This window comes from Chenopodium album, chromosome 26 (genome assembly GCF_948465745.1).
Source record: "Chenopodium album chromosome 26, dcCheAlbu1.1, whole genome shotgun sequence".
NCBI lineage: Eukaryota > Viridiplantae > Streptophyta > Magnoliopsida > Caryophyllales > Amaranthaceae > Chenopodium > Chenopodium album.
In genome coordinates, this window is record NC_137859.1 from 994,049 (window position 1) to 1,011,771 (window position 17,723).

Below are 17,723 nucleotides of genomic sequence, written 5' to 3' on the forward strand. Positions count from 1 at the left end.
ACTTTTCATAATTTTTCTACCATTTTCCTATTTTATGGGGATGTGTTTTTGTTCTTCAAAAATATTTGTCTTCCCTCCAAAACGTGTAGTTGTCTATATATGGACAATTTGGGGTTCATATTTACATGTGTTTGGAAAAGAAATCTGCTAGACTAGAAGTAAATTTGGATAAGTTTTTCAGTTATGTTTCGAGCCTTAAAAATGGGAGGATGAGAAGCAAATCAAACGTAAACAATGTTATCTACTTGAATTGCCATTCTCATCTCAATACTTACTACGAGTATATTATGTACATTCAATCTATTTTTCATTTACGGTATATATTTATATTGACAACTAGAGAAGTAAAATTTGAACATTCTCACATAAATACAAGAGTATCTATTGAACTAAAACTTGACTTTTGAAAACTTTAATTTTTCGTTATAAGACCACATAAAATACTCCGTAACAAAATATTTTTACATTGAAAACAATATACGTAGTGTATATATATGATATTATTGCTAGATATACATATGAGCTCAAAAATAACCTAACTCGTATGTGTCCTAATATAATTCTAAAGTAATCTGATTAAAGATTCAATGTGTATGGGCACAATAACTTAGCAGGAATCGTTTTCGACTAAACTCAAGCTTAACTCCATTTAGTGAGCCAAATTAACATGTGTAACTATATAAATCTAAGGGAACTTAAAAAAATGTCACTCTACTCTTAGTCTCTTATACTATCATCACGCATTCACGCATGCATGTACCACGCTATCATTACACGAGGAGACTAAGATCTAATTATAAAAAGAAAATTAGGTCATCAAGATTCAAAAGCAAAAATCATACCACCTTAGAAAAATTAATGTTTTTCAACTACTATATGGTTTTATAATTGGCTATGGTTTAGCTAAATTTGGAACATCATTATTATGTTGCCACTATACCTTTATATTTGACTAAGCCATGAGATTACACTAATTAAAGAAGCAAGTTAAAAATTTTCACTTTATTAATTGGTCATTAGTATCAAAAGATTATGTAAATAAAGATCTAAAAATGTCACTTTCATGTAATCCGTCAGAAACAAAAACAAAATGTGTGACAATATCATGTCACATGCCTATAAGCTAACTGTATCTTACCCACCACTATCAAGATTGATGAAGCGAAGTCAATGGTTTTCCCTTTCTTACTTCTTCAATATTTGAAAATTTAAATTAAAGGTGTAATACTTCGTATCTAATTTGTCCAAGTTAAACTTCCAAGATTAATAGATTATGTAAGAAGTCAAATAACAGTGTATTTTATATTCATTTTAAAGTCCTTGTATTCTTAATTTACTAAAGTACAGCATATAATTACTTGGGAACACCATTAGGAATAATAGTTCTGTGACTTTGAGTCAAGGCTTTCACATTTTTTGGGTATTGAGTAAGGAAATACATAAATAATGTTGTACATTTGTAGCTACACCATACTAGTATGTGAAGTACTATAAACTAGCAAAATGTTAAACATATATTTGAGGCGTGGAGTTGTTAAATTACTTTGTAATATGCATGGAAACTTACGGGGTGTTTTAAGAGAATTTTTAATTTTTTTATAGTAAAATTAACTTAATTGAAACACGGAGTAATATAGAGGTAACTATAAAACATATGAACAAATTTCATACTCGTAATTAATTTCAAGATTAAGCAACAACTTTTTTGATCGAAAATCCGAGAGATTTTTCTATCTCATAAATTCCGTCTCATCTAAAAATGACCGGTTAAAAAATGTTTACAAAGACCACATTATTTGATTATTACATACACAAGTACACAACCATCACAAATTCACAAAGACACTAAAATCTTAAAATGGGCCTTGTTTCTTTTGGGCCTTCTATTTGCTTGACAGATATTCATTTGATGAAATGGACCATAATATTAAAAAGAAGATACAAAAAACCCACTAACATTTCCAGTCTAATCCAAAACTAATTTTTTTTTTCTTTTTTTTTTTGGGGTGCAACCTAAAGCTAAAAATTTAACTAGACAAACAATTGCAAGCGAGACTCATTTTCTTGATCAATGACATCAAGCATAACAGGATCAATGATGATGCGGCTATCCACGTGGACCTTAAACTTAGGGGCCCACATAATCATCTTTGCCCAACCACAAATATCCACCTCAGCATCAATAGCCATTGCTCTTTTAGTAACATCCCCAATAAATCTCTTTGCATGATGGGCCAACTCCTGCCCATTAAGCCGGGCCTGAAGTCGCAACAATTGACAAGAATTGGGCTGTTGTGATCCAGCTGGAACATGGGCCGAGCCCAAATACGACCCATCATAGTATATCGAAAGTGACGTGGCGGAGTATTGGACAGGTAGGATGTTCGGGTTAGTGACGTGGATAGTGAGGATGAGGTCCGCATCAAGGCGCGGGAGCTTTTTATTATTTTTAAGCTCCTCGTTTGAATACGAATGCTCCTCATTGATCGAGTTTTTGAATTTTAATTGTAACGCCGTGAGGCTAACAAGCCGAAAGCTAGGTACTTTCGGCTTGACAAAAAAGAAAGTGGTGGCTGCGGTGGCGGCCGTGGCTCCAATGAGAGCCGAGGTCCAACTCCAATTTACTTTTTTGCCCATGGTAAATTCGCTACCATGGGCAATTGAGGGGAAGAGAGAGATAATGGGGTAAAATTGGGTTGATTGTTAGAGAAATAGGGTATTTAGTGATCGCTGAGTCCCAAGTAGTCAAGTAGATATAGTATGACAAATAGATGAAAAGTTGTTGGGTCAATTTGTTATTTGTAATTTGTCATTTCCCAATTTCTTATTTTTGGAGTGCGTAATTTGTTTGCAGGAAAAAAGTTGCATTGTTAATGTTAGGCGTTTTCCCATACTATTTGAATGTGGGCATTTGAATAAGGAAAGGGAGTTATGGTAGAAGTCGTATAATGGCTTTTTATTTGTTGCCATGTTGGGTCCTAATTGGTCATGCAATGTGAACATGCAAAGAGGTCTTTATTGTATACTCCATAGCATAGCACATAAAACATGTTTAAATGTTGTTACTTGTGTTTGTGTTAGATAGCTTGGACCAACCGTCCACTTTTTTTTACTTGTGTTTGTGTTAGATAGCTTGGACCAACCGTCCACTTTTTTTCCATTGGAGCATGGTTTAGTGACACGAACTTTTTCACACTTTAGATCTACTTGACGAGAGTACTACTCACATCGGAAGTGTTGGTTTGAGTTTTGGATTGATACCTCGAGATGTTTAAGAGAGTGTCTGGCAAAATATAGCCGAAGTGCTAATTGTTAGCTATGATAGTAGGGACTAGTGAGTGAATCTTGTGATTACTTTGTTACAATCAATTGTAAAATAACTTGAGCAACCTTTATTTTGAACAAAGCATGGTCTCCCCTAAACATAATCAATACCTTAACATTTAATAATTTAAGATTCATCTTTAATACAAAGTAATTCTTTGCATTTAATGTAATGTGACACATATATTCCTACGTAAGGTAATGAGAGATTGAGAGTTTAATTTCCAAACCAAGAATGTATCTCCCGTCCTCCATAGTTTATACGGAGTATAATATTCTTTGTACCCTGTAATTGAATAATTCACTACTTGTATTGTTGTATATGATTGGTTTGCTATAGTAAATCATAATCTAAATTCGATAGGTAACATTCAAACAAACGTAGTACTATCAAAGTATCAAAACAAAATTAAGGAAAATACCCGTAGGATTGAAATAGTCCAATTTGGGTAGGGCAATTTAAACACCACCCAAACATTATCATTCACATAAAAGAAAAAAAAGGAATAAATCAATTAATAAATTTTAAATCAACTAATTACACCAATGAAATTCTATGAATCAAGAAACAAAAAGCTCCATCTGAGATTTATTTTCCTGATCAATAACATCAAGAAAAACAGGATCAACGGACACCCGACTTTCCACGTGTACTCTAAACTTATGGTCCCACCACAAAACTCTCGCTGCACCATCCACGTCAACAGCAGCATCAATCACCATCTCTCTCTTCGCCACGTCACCCAAAAACCGTCTAGCATGGTTAGCCATAAGCTCAAGCCCACTTAGCCGAGCCGGGAACCGCAGAAGCCGACAAGAGCGAGCCGGCTGGGACCCAGCTTCCATCTGAGCCGAGCCGAGGAGTGCGCCGTCGTAGAAGATAGACATTGTGGTTGAGTCGTAATGGATGGCTGCGATGTTGGGGTTGTTGACGTGGACGGTTAGGATGAGTTCGGCGTCTAAAGCTGGGAAATTGAGTTTGAAGGCGGTTAAATCGATTGAGATTACCTCGAAAGCTGGGTCACGTGGTCGGGCGGTTATTAGCGCCGCCGTTGCTGCCGCCGTTGTTGCGCCGATTATGGCGGATGGCCAGTTCCATTTTTGGGCTCGGTTATGGGCTTGGGCTTGGGCTTGGGCTTGGGCTTGATGGGTGGTTATGTTGGGGATTGGGGGTGTTTGCGATTGTGCACTCATTTTCGTGAATTTTTAATTGGGATTTTGGTGATTGGAGATTGAAGGAAAATAGGAAATGAAAGAAGGGATTTTTGGTGGGTGACTGGGTGAGGGAGACGGGAGAAATTGACTACTTTCATAATTTGGGCCTTGTTTCTAATTTTTCATAATGGATCAGTTTTCAATGTGCAATTAATAAACATCAACATATGAATATGGACATTGTAAAAAGTTACTCGTTCATTATGATAAAATATACATCCATATGACATTATTATCCTACTCCCTCCGTCCCTAAATTACATTCCTCTTTGGAAATTTACACGGGAATTAAGGAGAGGAGAATAAGACAAATAACAATAATTAGATAATGCAATGGGAAATACAAAGATAGATTAGTTATTACTCATGACAAGTCATCAATCATTTGCAAAAAAAAAAAGGACCAATCACATGCTCCTAATTAAAAAATTTTAACCAATCATATTCATTGTAATTTGGCACAAGGATTATGAGTGAGATTAGGTAAGGATGAGTGAGAAAACATTAAATATAAAACAGAAAAAGAGAGTTGATTTGCCAAAAAAAACTTACCAAAAATAGAAAGGAGGAATGTAATTTAGGGACGGAGGGAGTAACTAGTTTAAATCCTGTGCAATGCACGGTTGTTATTAAATTTTTAAAGAGCTAATATTGTATTGAATTTTATAAACAATTATACTCATGATATTAATTCAAAAGTAAATATAAAAATATGTTAGTTGGGTATATGGAGAGTTATTATTGTTAAGAATTTTAAGTGGAAGAAAGATATTTTTCATTATTATAAAATGATTTCCTTAAAGAATCTTCGTAAAAACGGAAAGTAAAATGGGCGGGAAAATCGTTAATGACATTGTGACAAGTGTCATTTTAGGTTCACTTTTAGTATAGGTTAATTGATTGATATCATATTACTCCCTCCGTCTCCTTTTGATAATCCCTTATGGGCAAATTTTTTTCATGTATATTTTGTTTTTCAATGTACTTTTATTACTCTCACTCTACTTTTTTGCATACCCAATGTCAAGTTACTTTTTCAATGTACTTTATTATTCTTATTTGTTTTTTTATTAATTCCCGTGAATAATGCCCATAAGGGACTATCAAAAGGAAACGAAGGGAGTATGATATATGTTCCTATATCAATAATAACTTTATAAGGAGTACTGAATTTGCTAGCTATCTTTTGAGCCTTCCTCATTATGGCATACTCCGTATATAGTTGCCGTTTTATTGATTTCCCGATTACAGTGAGATTATAATTTGTGTTTTTCGATAAACAAGTTTAGGTGCCGTGTCACGTGACGCAACTGATACATACCTTCTAGATGTTACATTTCATATCATTCACATTTAATTAAAAAGAATTAAAATTTGAACACACTTTGTATAAGATTAGATACATACTTTGACTTCATTTTACAAATCCAATCTAGATATATAAAAAGAAAAGAAAAAACTGATCTAGATACTCACAGTTCTATATACTCCAGTTATCTAGCAAGTTTGTGGCATAGTTAAATTGTGCAACATTCTTAAACAAGAATTTTAATTTAAAATCCACCTACTTGTAAGCTTAAAATTGAATAAGATAGATTACAAGACCTAATAAAACTGCAGACAGAGTAAACCCAGGTTGTGCAGTTGCACAAGCCGATCCATGGCGGTGGTGGTGGTGGTGATGCGGCGAGTCTGCTGCATATAATGGAACAAATCCTCTTGTGCTGCCTCTAGGCCATCCACCACCATAACCGCGACTTCTGCCTCCATAACCACGACTGCTGCCACGACTACCACCATAACCACGACTGCTGCTGCCTCCATAACCACGACTGCTGCCACTTCTACTACCATAACCACGACTGCTGCTGCCACTAGAACTGCGGCTGCTACTGCCACCAAATGTCTTACTGACTGTTACTGAACTGAATTGGCCGTCTTCTGATAATGCATCAGTAGTTTCCTTATCATTATGTTCTTGCAAATCTGCGTGACAACAAATTTTTTAAACAAACATGTCGCAAAATAATCAAATTTGGCAATTCAACCTTAGCTTTAATTTGCTCTTAATTAAATAGTAAAGAGTTCTCTTAATTAAATGGTAAAGAGTTCATTGATAGTTTATTATGCATGCTAAGTTGCTAACCAAATTTGATGTAACAGGACATTAATATTTACTAATACGACACTTTTAATATCATCCATAAATTTGATGTAACAGGACGTACACTACAAAATCCAAAGAATATATTAGTCTATTACTCCTGAAATTTATCGTATCACGTCAATTAAGCATTTTTATTACGACCTACTATGATGTAATTAAATAATTTCATCACACAACATTATAGAATTATACTTACGTACATCATCAAACATCAACATGTTTATGCTGCAATCATGCACGTTTCATCATATTCTTGAAATTCTTCTTCATCAAAACTATAACAAATTTATGTTTAGTACGAACTACAGAACAATCAAGCAACTATAGGAGTAATAGGACGAAAGGAGTATGTACTTCGTATCAACAAACAAGCGAATAGTTTAAAGAATGAATCTTGAAGAGAATGATAGAAAGCGTTACCTAAATTAGAGGCATTGGAAGCAATAATGTGCAAAATAAGCAGCAAGAAAATCAAAAACAATTTCATCCTTTTTTTTCTCTTTAGGTTTTCGCAAATTTTTTCTGATCTTTCTTGAACAAGGGACTATCTAAAATCTAAATTTCAGCTATGTTAAACGAGTTCTCTTTATAGCGGAAATTGATTCGTAATTTCTTCAAAGCTGAGTAAAAGATAAATTTCTATAAAAATATATCTGTTATTATTAGGAATTTGCTTAAGAATAAACCTATTTCTGGAATTATACTCTCTTAATAAGTTTGGAATCTTTATTTTTAGAAATAACAAACTTTCCTATTTCTTGTACGTAGTTTAGGTAAAATTTCACCTTTTAGATTTTGGGTTATATTGGGCTGCTTAATGGGCTACTAAGATTATAATTAGCTTTCAATTTTTTTTTTATGAGTTTATAATGGGCAGCTTAACGGGCTACTAAGACACGGTATGATGGGTTTAGTGAGCCATTATGTCGTTGATTTTATGTATTACCTCCGTTTCATATCATTTGCAAATAATATGAACAGAGTTAGTAATATTTTTACTCGTAAAACTTTATGTAAATACACAGTTAGGTTGTCATTGAAGAAGTTGGATAAACTAGATAATTATGGCACAATTTATATGCATTTAGGAGTAGCCCTCTCAATTTATGTTGGATTTCAAGAATATACCATATAGGCATATCGCATATATTTAAATAGTATACTACGTATTAAAAATGAATAGAAAATCGGTGTATTATAGAGCTAATGCCACATATCAACCAATAAATTTTAGTAACATACAAATGGTACACAACCTACGTTGGAAAAGATTTGGATTCGTGCTTGAGTAAATCTTCAAAGCTAAAGGCCTCGCAATAGTATTTTGTACAAGTATGCTAGATAGACCAGGGAGTAGACCAAGACAAACGTAACAACAAACACTCATCTGGAAAGTGGCAATATCTACTTGTGGAAATGTACTTGTAGTCCAGTAGAGTAACAGACCGGAAGCCTAGCAGGGTTGTAGCATTGTTAAGAGTATTCCATAATCCCCCAAAACTAAGAAGTCTCACTCTAATATTCATCTACCAGTAAGCTTAAAATCGAATAAGAAAGATTCCAAGACCTAATAATGTTGAAGGAAGAGTTAACCCAAGCTGTGTAGGGGCACAATTCGAGCCTTTCTGCTGGTGGTGACCCCTGTTTCTAGCAGCAACAGCTGCTGCCCCAGCTGCTCCATAGAATGGAAGCCTCCCTCCTCTTCCACGGCCTTCATTGCCGCCAACTCCTTCACCATGACCACCACTGCCAACACCACGGCCTCCACTACTATGACCCCCACTACCTCCATGACTGCCACCTCCATGACCGCCACCTCCATGACCACCACCTCCACCTCTCTTGCTAATTGCAGTTATATGCGTTCGACTGTCTTCTGACCACACCTGAGTTTCCTTGATGTTATTATGGTCTTGCAAATCTGCGTGACAAAAGTTTAGTTAAACAAACACGTCACAATGAATAAAATCAATGAAATTAGTAATTTAACTTCTGCACCCAAGAATGAATTTCAATTTATTCTGTTACAAGATCCTTACACACGAACCCTACTCAAAATCTGATTAAATGACCCAGTAGCATCTCCTAGAAAATAGAAATCACTTAAAACATAATGGCCTTACGAAAGAGAGCACTAGGGCATCCAAAGAAGCTCTCTTATGCACTCTTCCCTCACAGAAATTTTGCTTTTTTCCACTGAGATGAGAAAAGAATGTACAAGAGAATGGTAATAGATCTGGGCCTCAGACAAACAGAAGAACATTTGCTACTTTATCTACTTTTTAGGACGAGATGATAGATTTTGATGAAATATGATGCTGGAGTGAAGCACATATAAAGTGTTAAAGCACTTTTTACAATCTTGTGTGAGTCTGCCTCATACAAAGTTAATCACGAATAGCAACACTATCACAATGTTCTACTGAAAATTGAATTGGGATATCAGCTGATCAAACTATTCCAGTTGGGGGGAATGGGGGACATTGTCAAAGAAAATGAATAATTGTGGTCCATAGCATATGGTGCCCACGTTCCAACCATATGTGGTAGCATATGTTCATCGCCTCATAAGTTTTCAATGACATAGGACCTTCTTTTCATCACCTCTAATCAAAGTTTCATCAGTTTGTTTGGTATCTAGGGCTTCCTAGCCCAGTTTCAACTACGAGTTTTGAGACAAAAGTGCAGCATTCAAATCTTCTAACAGGGGAATAAGCAGTAATAGGTCTTATTAGATCAAAATTCATCAGTGGAAGTCTATCCACTAGCCCAAAACAAGCTTTACTTTTGAGGACTAATGATGTATGTGTACTTCTAATCAATCACAAGGTCAAGAACACATTATTAACCTCGTTCTCCAATCTCTTGGATTCGACCAAAATATAAGCCAAGAATACCCTATTAATTGTTTTTATACACAACTAAGCATACTAGCCTATATCTCTGTCCACTTATGTTATCCACATTGAAAACTAAGCTTAAGATATGCAGGCACACTCCATGACTCTTACAGTCTACAACACTACTCTACATAATAAATCTTCATTGTAAAACCGGTTGCACCTTACAAGGTACAACCAAAGGTCCAAAGCCGTTATTTGACTCATACGATCGCGATATACAAGCACATAGGCAAAGAAATAAACCTTGATACCATGCGCAAAGTACAACCAGTAGTACATGGAAAATTGCACTCGACAACCCACCTACATTTTCAATGTCACATAATTTTCACTAGCCAACAACCACCTCTAAACGACTAAACTAATCAAAGTCCCATGTTTGAATCAAATCCACATTTAGTGACAAAATAAACAACTTTACCCCCTTTTTCGGTGGGGCAAAAGGGTGGTTGAAATCAAATTTGGAACACAAAACACTGCCATTTTCTTCAATTGCTTATGATTAACAATAACTTTAAGACAATAATTTGCCATTAATTCGAACAAAATTTCACTTCATTGAAAAATCCAATAATAAAATTCCAATCAAACTTCATTTTTCTGCTAGTCAAAAAATGACTGATTTAGACATGATTTAGTGCATCTTTGTCAACAAATACAACTCCACATTTTTCCACTTCCTACGAAATTCTACTTCACATATCTCTGTCAAAACAGCTCCACAAATTTCCACTTACTCAAATTTTCAGGTACATTTTTATATGAACCACTTAATATGAAGTTACTCTAATTATCAAATCAACAATGTCCACTAAAAAGGCCAACAAAACAACTCCTAAAACCTTTTTACCATAAACTAAAAATAATAATATCACACATCTTTCTACTACTTTGAACCCATCACATTATTAAAAAATTCACTTGAAAATTTTGCAAGTAACATAGTAATTGTAAAAATCAATGATAGACTATTAATCAATATCATAATTTATTAAAAAAAATTGCAAAATTAATATAAAATTAATGACAGTAAAAATTTACCTAAAACAGAAGAATTAGAAGCGAGTAGCATGAGATGAAATTGCAGAAAAACCACCCAGAAAACCCAAAATAATTTCATTTTAATCGCAGTTTCTCTCTCCTCAAAAGTGAAGACACGGGATTCTGAACTTCATTCAACCAAATATTTTGTTTTTCCTTTTATAAAAAAAAAAAAAAAAAAAAAAAAATGGTTGGACAGGTGTTGCAGTGTTGAGGAAGCAGGGGAGAGAATAAGAAGTTTGCTTTAAAAAATAGAAATGGAAGAAACGAAGTAATTTAAGAAAATATAGAGAAATAAGTTTGGAATTGTCCTTTTTTGATAACTTTATTTTTTTGGGCTTTGGGTTTATGTTTATCCACTTTAAAGGATACAACTTTAGCTTTTAGGCCCGCATACTGTCTGTTCACATTTGGTACTCTTTTCGTTTCAATTTACTTGCTCTATCGAATAACTATTTTGTACGCGATTTGGTTTAGATGACACACGGTTTTAGGACTTGATTAGTGAAGGTAAACGATTGATTTTTTAAAAACAATTTTATCACTAAGATTAGAGAAGAGTACATATGTAAAAAAAAAAATTGAATTAATTTGGTCGTGTACATTAATAATCTTGACATCAAAGTGTTTTCCATAAGGCTATGTTGCAAGTATATAAAAAGCAGAGGATGTATGTGTACCATGCTAAAATAATTTGGGTTTTTGGGCATGATTATTTAGGCTTAGGTATGAAAATGTTTTGCCCAAATAGTTGGCTTAATCCAACCCAATTATCTTTTAGCCAGAATTTAAGCCCAAAATGCTGGCTCGTGGTGAAGGCAAAACCTTGGCCCAAAGATGGCTGGTTCCACGATTAGGCATGGAACAATGGCATGAATCACTTCAAAATAAGGCATTTATTCAGTAGTCCAACATCATTAATAAATTAATACTATAGTATAAGTGGAAGCAGTAAAGAACATACTATATAATTTCCAAACGTTTTCTAATAAAGGCCCTCTTAACGTTGGTTGTCATTATCAAACTTGAGAACTACGGAATACTTGTGAATTGACAATGAGTATTATCAAGTACACAAGCACAAGCAACCTAATTAAGAATCAATCAGAGCACACGCCTATGCAATTTAAACTGAGCTTCAAGGTGGAGAAGTCAGAGGTAAGAGGTTTTTTTATATAATTATTATATTTATTAAATAAGAGATTAATATAAGCTAAATAGCTAATCACGTAACTTAAACCTCCTTGTCATTTTATAAGGCCTTTTCAAATTTACTTTGTTACTTGCCAAAAACTAAGATAAAAATAAAAAAATGCTAAGTTTATCGTAGTTATTTTTTTTTTTGTTGTTTCACCCGGTTCACCCTTTGGGCTAATCCGGATTCGGGATCAGTTTTGGGTAGTTAGGTTCCAGTCCCCTCCCAATTATTGTTGCAAGGGATCGAACACGGATTCTCCCTACCAAGTGGTCCAAGTGTAGTCCCAATCACCACTACACCAACACTCAATTGGTAGTTATTTAATTTGCGTGTGTACATTTTGCATTAATTGTTGAATTTTACGGGCAAACCATTAACCTTTTAGTACAAACTAGGCAGCATAGAATCATTGGATAGTGAAGAAAAATAAAGATATTTAAACTCAAAATTTTAAAAATAGTCCATTATACAAACCTAGCTTATTTTAATTTTTAAAAACCCTATCTTATACTATAATAAGTCTACTATAAATTTTCAATTTGTCAAATTATGTACAAAGTATATATTTAAAAAGCAGAAAGGGTATTAGTCAATGGCATCAATACCTCCCCAAGTGGCCAAATTGAGCCCTTTTACTAGGAATTAAAGTAAGGACGATGTCATCTAAGTTGAAGGTTTGATAAATGCCTCTATCAATAAATCTATTATGAAGAGCTAAGAATTTAATTGTTTTATAACAAACATATATACCTAATGCTCTAAAGTATTAGCAACTAGCCTTATTTTTTATCATTTGAATTTGACATTCCAAATTGAACGAGTCGGCTGAATTGTGTTCAATCGATCATATCTTATAGAGCTTACAAAACCCAGTCGGAGAACGCGATTTCTAACATCAATCCTGTACAATTGTACTGTAAGAACAATTCGTTCATCCAAAAAAACAACTAACTTAAGCTTGTTGTCTTGTACTTTCCCTATAAGTACGTACCTACACTTCTAGTATGCCATAGTAACAAAACAACAACATACACTTTACTAAGTACTCCTCCGTCTCTTAATTAGAGTCCTTTGTTCCTTTTTTCAAATCAAAATTAAAGTCCCATTAAATTTTATTGATCACTCTTAACTAAGAAAACATGGCTAGAACTAGGGCTACTAGGACGAGTTCATCGTCTAAGTCTAACGCGTCACTTGTTGTTGTACTTCTCTTGATGACCCTTGTAGGACAATCTTATGGTCAGTTGCAGCTTGGATTCTACATAGGAAAATGTGGGAAGAATAACGTCGAAAAAGTTATTTTTGACATTGTTAAGCAAGCTTTCGATAGAGACAACAGAGTTGTAGCTTCACTTCTCCGATTGCAATTTCATGACTGCTTTGTCAGGGTGGGTATAGTAATTTCTAAATTCTTTTAATTTAATTTGTGTACTATGCTATCTTTAAAATTTTTTAGTTTGTATAAAGTTTATACTCTACTAGCTACGTACTAATATCAACTTATTGATCATTTTAGGGATGTGACGCGTCTATATTGTTGGATGGAAGAGACTCAGAAAAGGTTGCATCCGGAAATATTGGTGTTGGGCCTTATGACCTTATCGATGCTTGCAAGGAGAGTTTGGAGCAAATATGTCCTGGAGTCGTCTCTTGTGCAGATATCATCGTCATAGCAACAAGAGTTGCAGTTTTCTTGGTATGTTACATGAATAATTAACTAGAAATTTTACTAATTCAACGTTAAGGCGTATAAACTAGCTAGCAATTATGTATAATAACATAACTTACACAAAATATGGATATATAATTTGTTTAGGCTGGTGGACGATGGTATCGCGTTGAAGTTGGAAGAAGGGATGGTGTCGTTTCACGTGCTAGTGAAGCGGAAGCAAACCTTCCTGCATCAACAATCTCCGTTCCAAACGCCACCGATGTATTCAGAAGAAGAGGCTTGAACACACAAGATTTTGTACTTCTCTTAGGTATGATATTAAAATCGTTATTAAACTTGTATGGAGTTTAAGTATATTAATTTATCGACTTATTACATATTACATAAGGTACATATAATACATAACTACATACTATGTACAATTAATAATTTTTCGAGTTTAATTTGCTCAATCCATTGTACCTTATAGGCGGAGGACACACAGTTGGACGAATTCATTGCTCATTTGTGATGGAGCGTCTCTACAATTTCCAAGGATCAAGGGGCTCGGACCCAACCATGAATCCAACCACTTTCTCATCTCTAAGTAGAACATGCCCTAGAAGTGGTTCAAACAACTTCGTTTTCGCAGACCAAACCCGAGGAAGTGAGTTTAAAGTAGACAAGGCTTTCTACCAAGCAATTAGGCAAGGCAAGGGTGTACTACCAATTGATCAAGAAATTGCACGCCACCCACGTACCGCCGGTATTGTAAGAAGGTTGTCTATGACCGGGGACTTCACATTTGAATTCCCTCGTGCAATGGTTAAGCTTGGTAGGGTTGGTGTTCTTACTGGTAAACAAGGCCAAATTAGAAGGAACTGCCGCCGTTCTAATTAATTAACTAATTGATTGATTTATACACATACATACATTTCATTTAATTTCTTTGATCGTTACTTAATGTAAGAACAACGACCAAATGTTGTTGAGTTGTTTTTACCAGTAACTTTAATAATAATGTTGCTTTGGAGCAATTGTGTGTTTATTTTGGACTATTAATTGAAGTTTGACATACGAATTATTGAAAGAGTTTATAATAAAAGTTCTATTTTCTGTAAGAAAATTCCTAAAATATGTACTCATACACAAATGTGTACATATTTATATCAATGTCATGCTTGTAATTAAATAAGCGTAAACTTTCCCGTCATGCATGTAATTACATAAGTGTAAACTTTCCGTTCAATTTTTTATGTCGTACAACATTTGAATTTTAAAAACCCGAATAAGTATAAACATTGCTACTGTTTCTAGAAATAAACTCCTCCTAAGCGTGTTAGGGTATTATTTCACGGTATACCAAGATGTCCTAAAACTAATGTCATTGTCCAAATATATCCTTTAGCTCCGCCTTGCAATGGTATGTCTGAGGGCTCCCCTTGATGTCTGAGGGCTCGACTTGCAAAACAGAGAAGGTTAGCTACTCGGGGTGTGACCCGAGAAAGCCCATCCGATGTTTAAGTCAGCGAATTGTCCTTTCAAGAGTGAGAAAGAAGAGAGAGAATACTTTCTAGAGAAAGAAAGTACAGAGCTATAGAGAGAAAGTAGAGAGAGTACTTTCTAGATAGAGGTTAGGAAAAAAAAAAAAGTCCCCACCATTAATGAATGATAAGTTATTTATAGATGTAATTTTCAAGTGGCAGTTTTGTACTTGAGTGGACGGATTAGGGGTAAATCCATACTTTGTAATGATTAATGATGGACTGGAGGAGTATTTTCGTCATTTCAGGTGCATTGGGCTTAGGACATGGACTAGGCCCAAATAGTAACATGAATTTTGGTAGGAATCACGCACCCTAAATAATAGTTCTTTGTCATATTCGTTTGTCCCCCAACTTGGAGTGCAAATAATATGTTCTTAGTTGGGAGCAAATCAGAGACATACATTATATCATGGTAGGAATCACCCCAAATAATACTCCTTGTTACCAATTTGGTAATAATAATTGCATTAATTCGACAATATGAAATGCACGTTAACATTTCGTGCATACAATCACCAATCTACTTGGTTGTACACTCAATTGTTGTAGCCTTGAACAGCCTCTATAAATATGGATCTCTATTTTTGTTAGGATATATCCAGAAAAAAACTAAAAAATATATTCTTACCTAAAAAGAAAAAATGGCAAGGGCTAGAACAAGTTCTTCCTCTACCGCGACACTAGCCATTGTTGTTCTCTGCATGACCCTCGTCGGTCAGTGTTATGGTCAGCTGAAGCAAGGTTACTACACCGGAAAATGTAGTGCCAATGTCGAGAGTGTTATTTTTGATATAGTTTCAAAAGCTTACCAAACTGATAAATCCATTGTTGCTGCTCTTCTCCGAATGCAGTTTCATGATTGCTTTGTTAGGGTATGTAATTTTATGCAATGTTACCTTAACAAGCATATTTATGTACACTAATAATATTACAAAGCATTAAATTATTATTATACATGATAGATTACTAAGTATTTCATTTTTGTTGAATAGGGATGTGACGCATCCATCTTGTTAGATGGAAGCACCTCGGAGAAAAATGCACCATCAAATGGTAGTGTTCGAGGATATGAACTTATCGATGCTATCAAAACAAGATTGGAGCAATTGTGTCCTGGACTTGTCTCTTGTGCAGACATCATTGTCGTAGCAACTAGAGTCGCGGTTGTCTTGGTATATATGCATTACACACATTTGTTTTATTATATATATATGTTACGGTATGTATATATATATGTGTGTGTATAACATGATATATGTGGAATGATTGTTGTAGGCTCAAGGAAATTGGTACAATGTTGAAACTGGAAGGAAAGATGGATCATTTTCATCATCAACTGAAGCTGAAAAGAACCTTCCTCCACCATCAATCTCAGTTACAAATGCAATTAGACTATTCAATAGCAAAGGATTGAGCGCCAATGATTTTGTGCTTCTCTTAGGTATAGTAATACTATCCATCCAATGAAATAACTAATTTAATAAAATCAATTCAATCATTTCGTTTATTCATTTACATACAAACTAGCATGCATAATTTTAATTAAAACGAGTTTTATATATACGTACTACAGGAGGTGGTCACACCGTTGGAGTCATTCATTGTAGCAAATTCGTAGACCGGCTATACAACTACCAAAACACCGGTAGAGCTGATCCATCAATGAACTCAGCAACTCTTACGTCGTTTCAACAAAGATGTCCTCGCACTAGTCCTCCATCAACCAACTTTGTGTTCGCTGACCAAACTGTAGGAAGTGAATTTAAGGTGGACAATGGTTTCTACAAGGCAATTTCCCAAGGCAAGGGTGTACTCGAAATTGATCAACGTATTGCAAGCGATTCACTAACCAAGAGTTCAGTCAGCAGGTTGGCTTGGACTGGGGACTTTGCCACCCAATTTGGTACCGCTATGATCAATCTTGGTAGGGTTGGAGTCCTTACCCAGGGTCCGGTCAGGAGGAACTGCCGTCGTAACAATTAGTAACGCCTTTGATATGGCCATTTGCAATATTATCTTCAAAAAAGCTACCTTCGATGGCTCTACTTTTACCCTTTTATTTGTGAAACTCTTTCATTTTATTTTGGCTCTAATATTTAATTTGAACTTTTAATCATTTCATTCCTTTATTTGTTATTGAAATCTAAATTTTGTTTGAGAGTAATATAACCTTATATGTTTGATCAAATCTCAAACATTATATGTTGGTTACAAATTTTTCATGTTTTTAATACAAAGATCGAGTACGAGTATTACGTAATTAATATTACAGTCTACACTACTCAATATTGTCTCCATACACCTCGTTTAATATAATCTCCGGTATATCATATTGTATGTGTTATTATATATGCTTGTTATCTGTGACGTGGTACTATTTATTTTAAACATCCCACTACACCTTAAGTTCAGCCATAACTGGATTGGTAACATATTAGTAGAATCCTTCCAACAGTCGAATTTGTTATATACACCCGGGTGTACCATACACCTAAAGTTAGTTTTTGTTTTTCATTTGACGATAAAGCGAAAATCAATCATCAAGATAACACCCTTTAAAATTGTAGCGTTGAAATAATGAAATCTATACAAGCTGCAAGTTAATGTTAACCATTGAAAAGTCATACGTAATCAAATTCGATCCATCAGAGGGAAGGTTTTGCCTAGCAATTACTGG

The 17,723-nt window shown here is 34.6% G+C and overlaps 5 protein-coding genes across 5 annotated transcripts; 2 read left to right on the top strand and 3 right to left on the bottom strand.

The window, feature by feature from the left end:
• Window positions 1–2,031: 2,031 nt before the first annotated feature.
• LOC145616113 (uncharacterized) lies at window positions 2,032–2,637 on the bottom strand. The gene has a single exon (XM_081670820.1). It carries the CDS (start codon window positions 2,635–2,637, stop codon window positions 2,032–2,034), a length of 606 nt encoding a protein of 201 aa, XP_081526946.1.
• A 1,183-nt stretch (window positions 2,638–3,820) lies between these two features.
• Window positions 3,821–4,675, bottom strand: LOC145618434 (uncharacterized). Its single transcript, XM_081673203.1, has one exon. It carries the CDS (start codon window positions 4,516–4,518, stop codon window positions 3,886–3,888), a length of 633 nt encoding a protein of 210 aa, XP_081529329.1. The 5' UTR covers window positions 4,519–4,675; the 3' UTR covers window positions 3,821–3,885.
• A 3,168-nt stretch (window positions 4,676–7,843) lies between these two features.
• LOC145618415 (uncharacterized) lies at window positions 7,844–10,886 on the bottom strand. The gene is made up of 2 exons (XM_081673185.1): window positions 10,651–10,886; window positions 7,844–8,627 (listed from the first exon to the last, which is right to left on the bottom strand). Exons 1-2 carry the CDS (start codon window positions 10,727–10,729, stop codon window positions 8,245–8,247), a joined length of 462 nt encoding a protein of 153 aa, XP_081529311.1. The 5' UTR covers window positions 10,730–10,886; the 3' UTR covers window positions 7,844–8,244.
• A 2,101-nt stretch (window positions 10,887–12,987) lies between these two features.
• LOC145616114 (peroxidase 57-like) lies at window positions 12,988–14,399 on the top strand. Its single transcript, XM_081670821.1, has 4 exons — window positions 12,988–13,236; window positions 13,365–13,544; window positions 13,665–13,830; window positions 13,990–14,399. The coding sequence occupies exons 1-4, from the start codon at window positions 12,988–12,990 to the stop codon at window positions 14,397–14,399; spliced, it is 1,005 nt and encodes a 334-aa protein (XP_081526947.1).
• Window positions 14,400–15,687: 1,288 nt separating this feature from the next.
• Window positions 15,688–17,029, top strand: LOC145618575 (peroxidase 60-like). Its single transcript, XM_081673348.1, has 4 exons — window positions 15,688–15,918; window positions 16,039–16,218; window positions 16,322–16,487; window positions 16,620–17,029. The coding sequence occupies exons 1-4, from the start codon at window positions 15,688–15,690 to the stop codon at window positions 17,027–17,029; spliced, it is 987 nt and encodes a 328-aa protein (XP_081529474.1).
• Window positions 17,030–17,723: the final 694 nt, after the last annotated feature.

What these genes read in the sequence shown, in the direction of transcription:
- LOC145616114 (XM_081670821.1), top strand. Translation starts at nt 12,988, where the DNA reads ATGGCTAGAACTAGGGCTACTAGGACGAGTTCATCGTCTAAGTCTAAC. An exon ending in TTCATGACTGCTTTGTCAGG is followed by an intron (nt 13,237 to 13,364) that starts GTGGGTATAGTA and finishes TGATCATTTTAG; the next exon opens with GGATGTGACGCGTCTATATT. An exon ending in AGATTTTGTACTTCTCTTAG is followed by an intron (nt 13,831 to 13,989) that starts GTATGATATTAA and finishes TGTACCTTATAG; the next exon opens with GCGGAGGACACACAGTTGGA.
- LOC145618415 (XM_081673185.1), bottom strand. Translation starts at nt 10,729, where the DNA reads ATGAAATTATTTTGGGTTTTCTGGGTGGTTTTTCTGCAATTTCATCTC. An exon ending in TTCTAATTCTTCTGTTTTAG is followed by an intron (nt 8,628 to 10,650) that starts GTAAATTTTTAC and finishes TTTGTCACGCAG; the next exon opens with ATTTGCAAGACCATAATAAC.
- LOC145618434 (XM_081673203.1), bottom strand. Translation starts at nt 4,518, where the DNA reads ATGAGTGCACAATCGCAAACACCCCCAATCCCCAACATAACCACCCAT.
- LOC145618575 (XM_081673348.1), top strand. Translation starts at nt 15,688, where the DNA reads ATGGCAAGGGCTAGAACAAGTTCTTCCTCTACCGCGACACTAGCCATT. An exon ending in CTAGAGTCGCGGTTGTCTTG is followed by an intron (nt 16,219 to 16,321) that starts GTATATATGCAT and finishes TGATTGTTGTAG; the next exon opens with GCTCAAGGAAATTGGTACAA. An exon ending in TGATTTTGTGCTTCTCTTAG is followed by an intron (nt 16,488 to 16,619) that starts GTATAGTAATAC and finishes TACGTACTACAG; the next exon opens with GAGGTGGTCACACCGTTGGA.
- LOC145616113 (XM_081670820.1), bottom strand. Translation starts at nt 2,637, where the DNA reads ATGGGCAAAAAAGTAAATTGGAGTTGGACCTCGGCTCTCATTGGAGCC.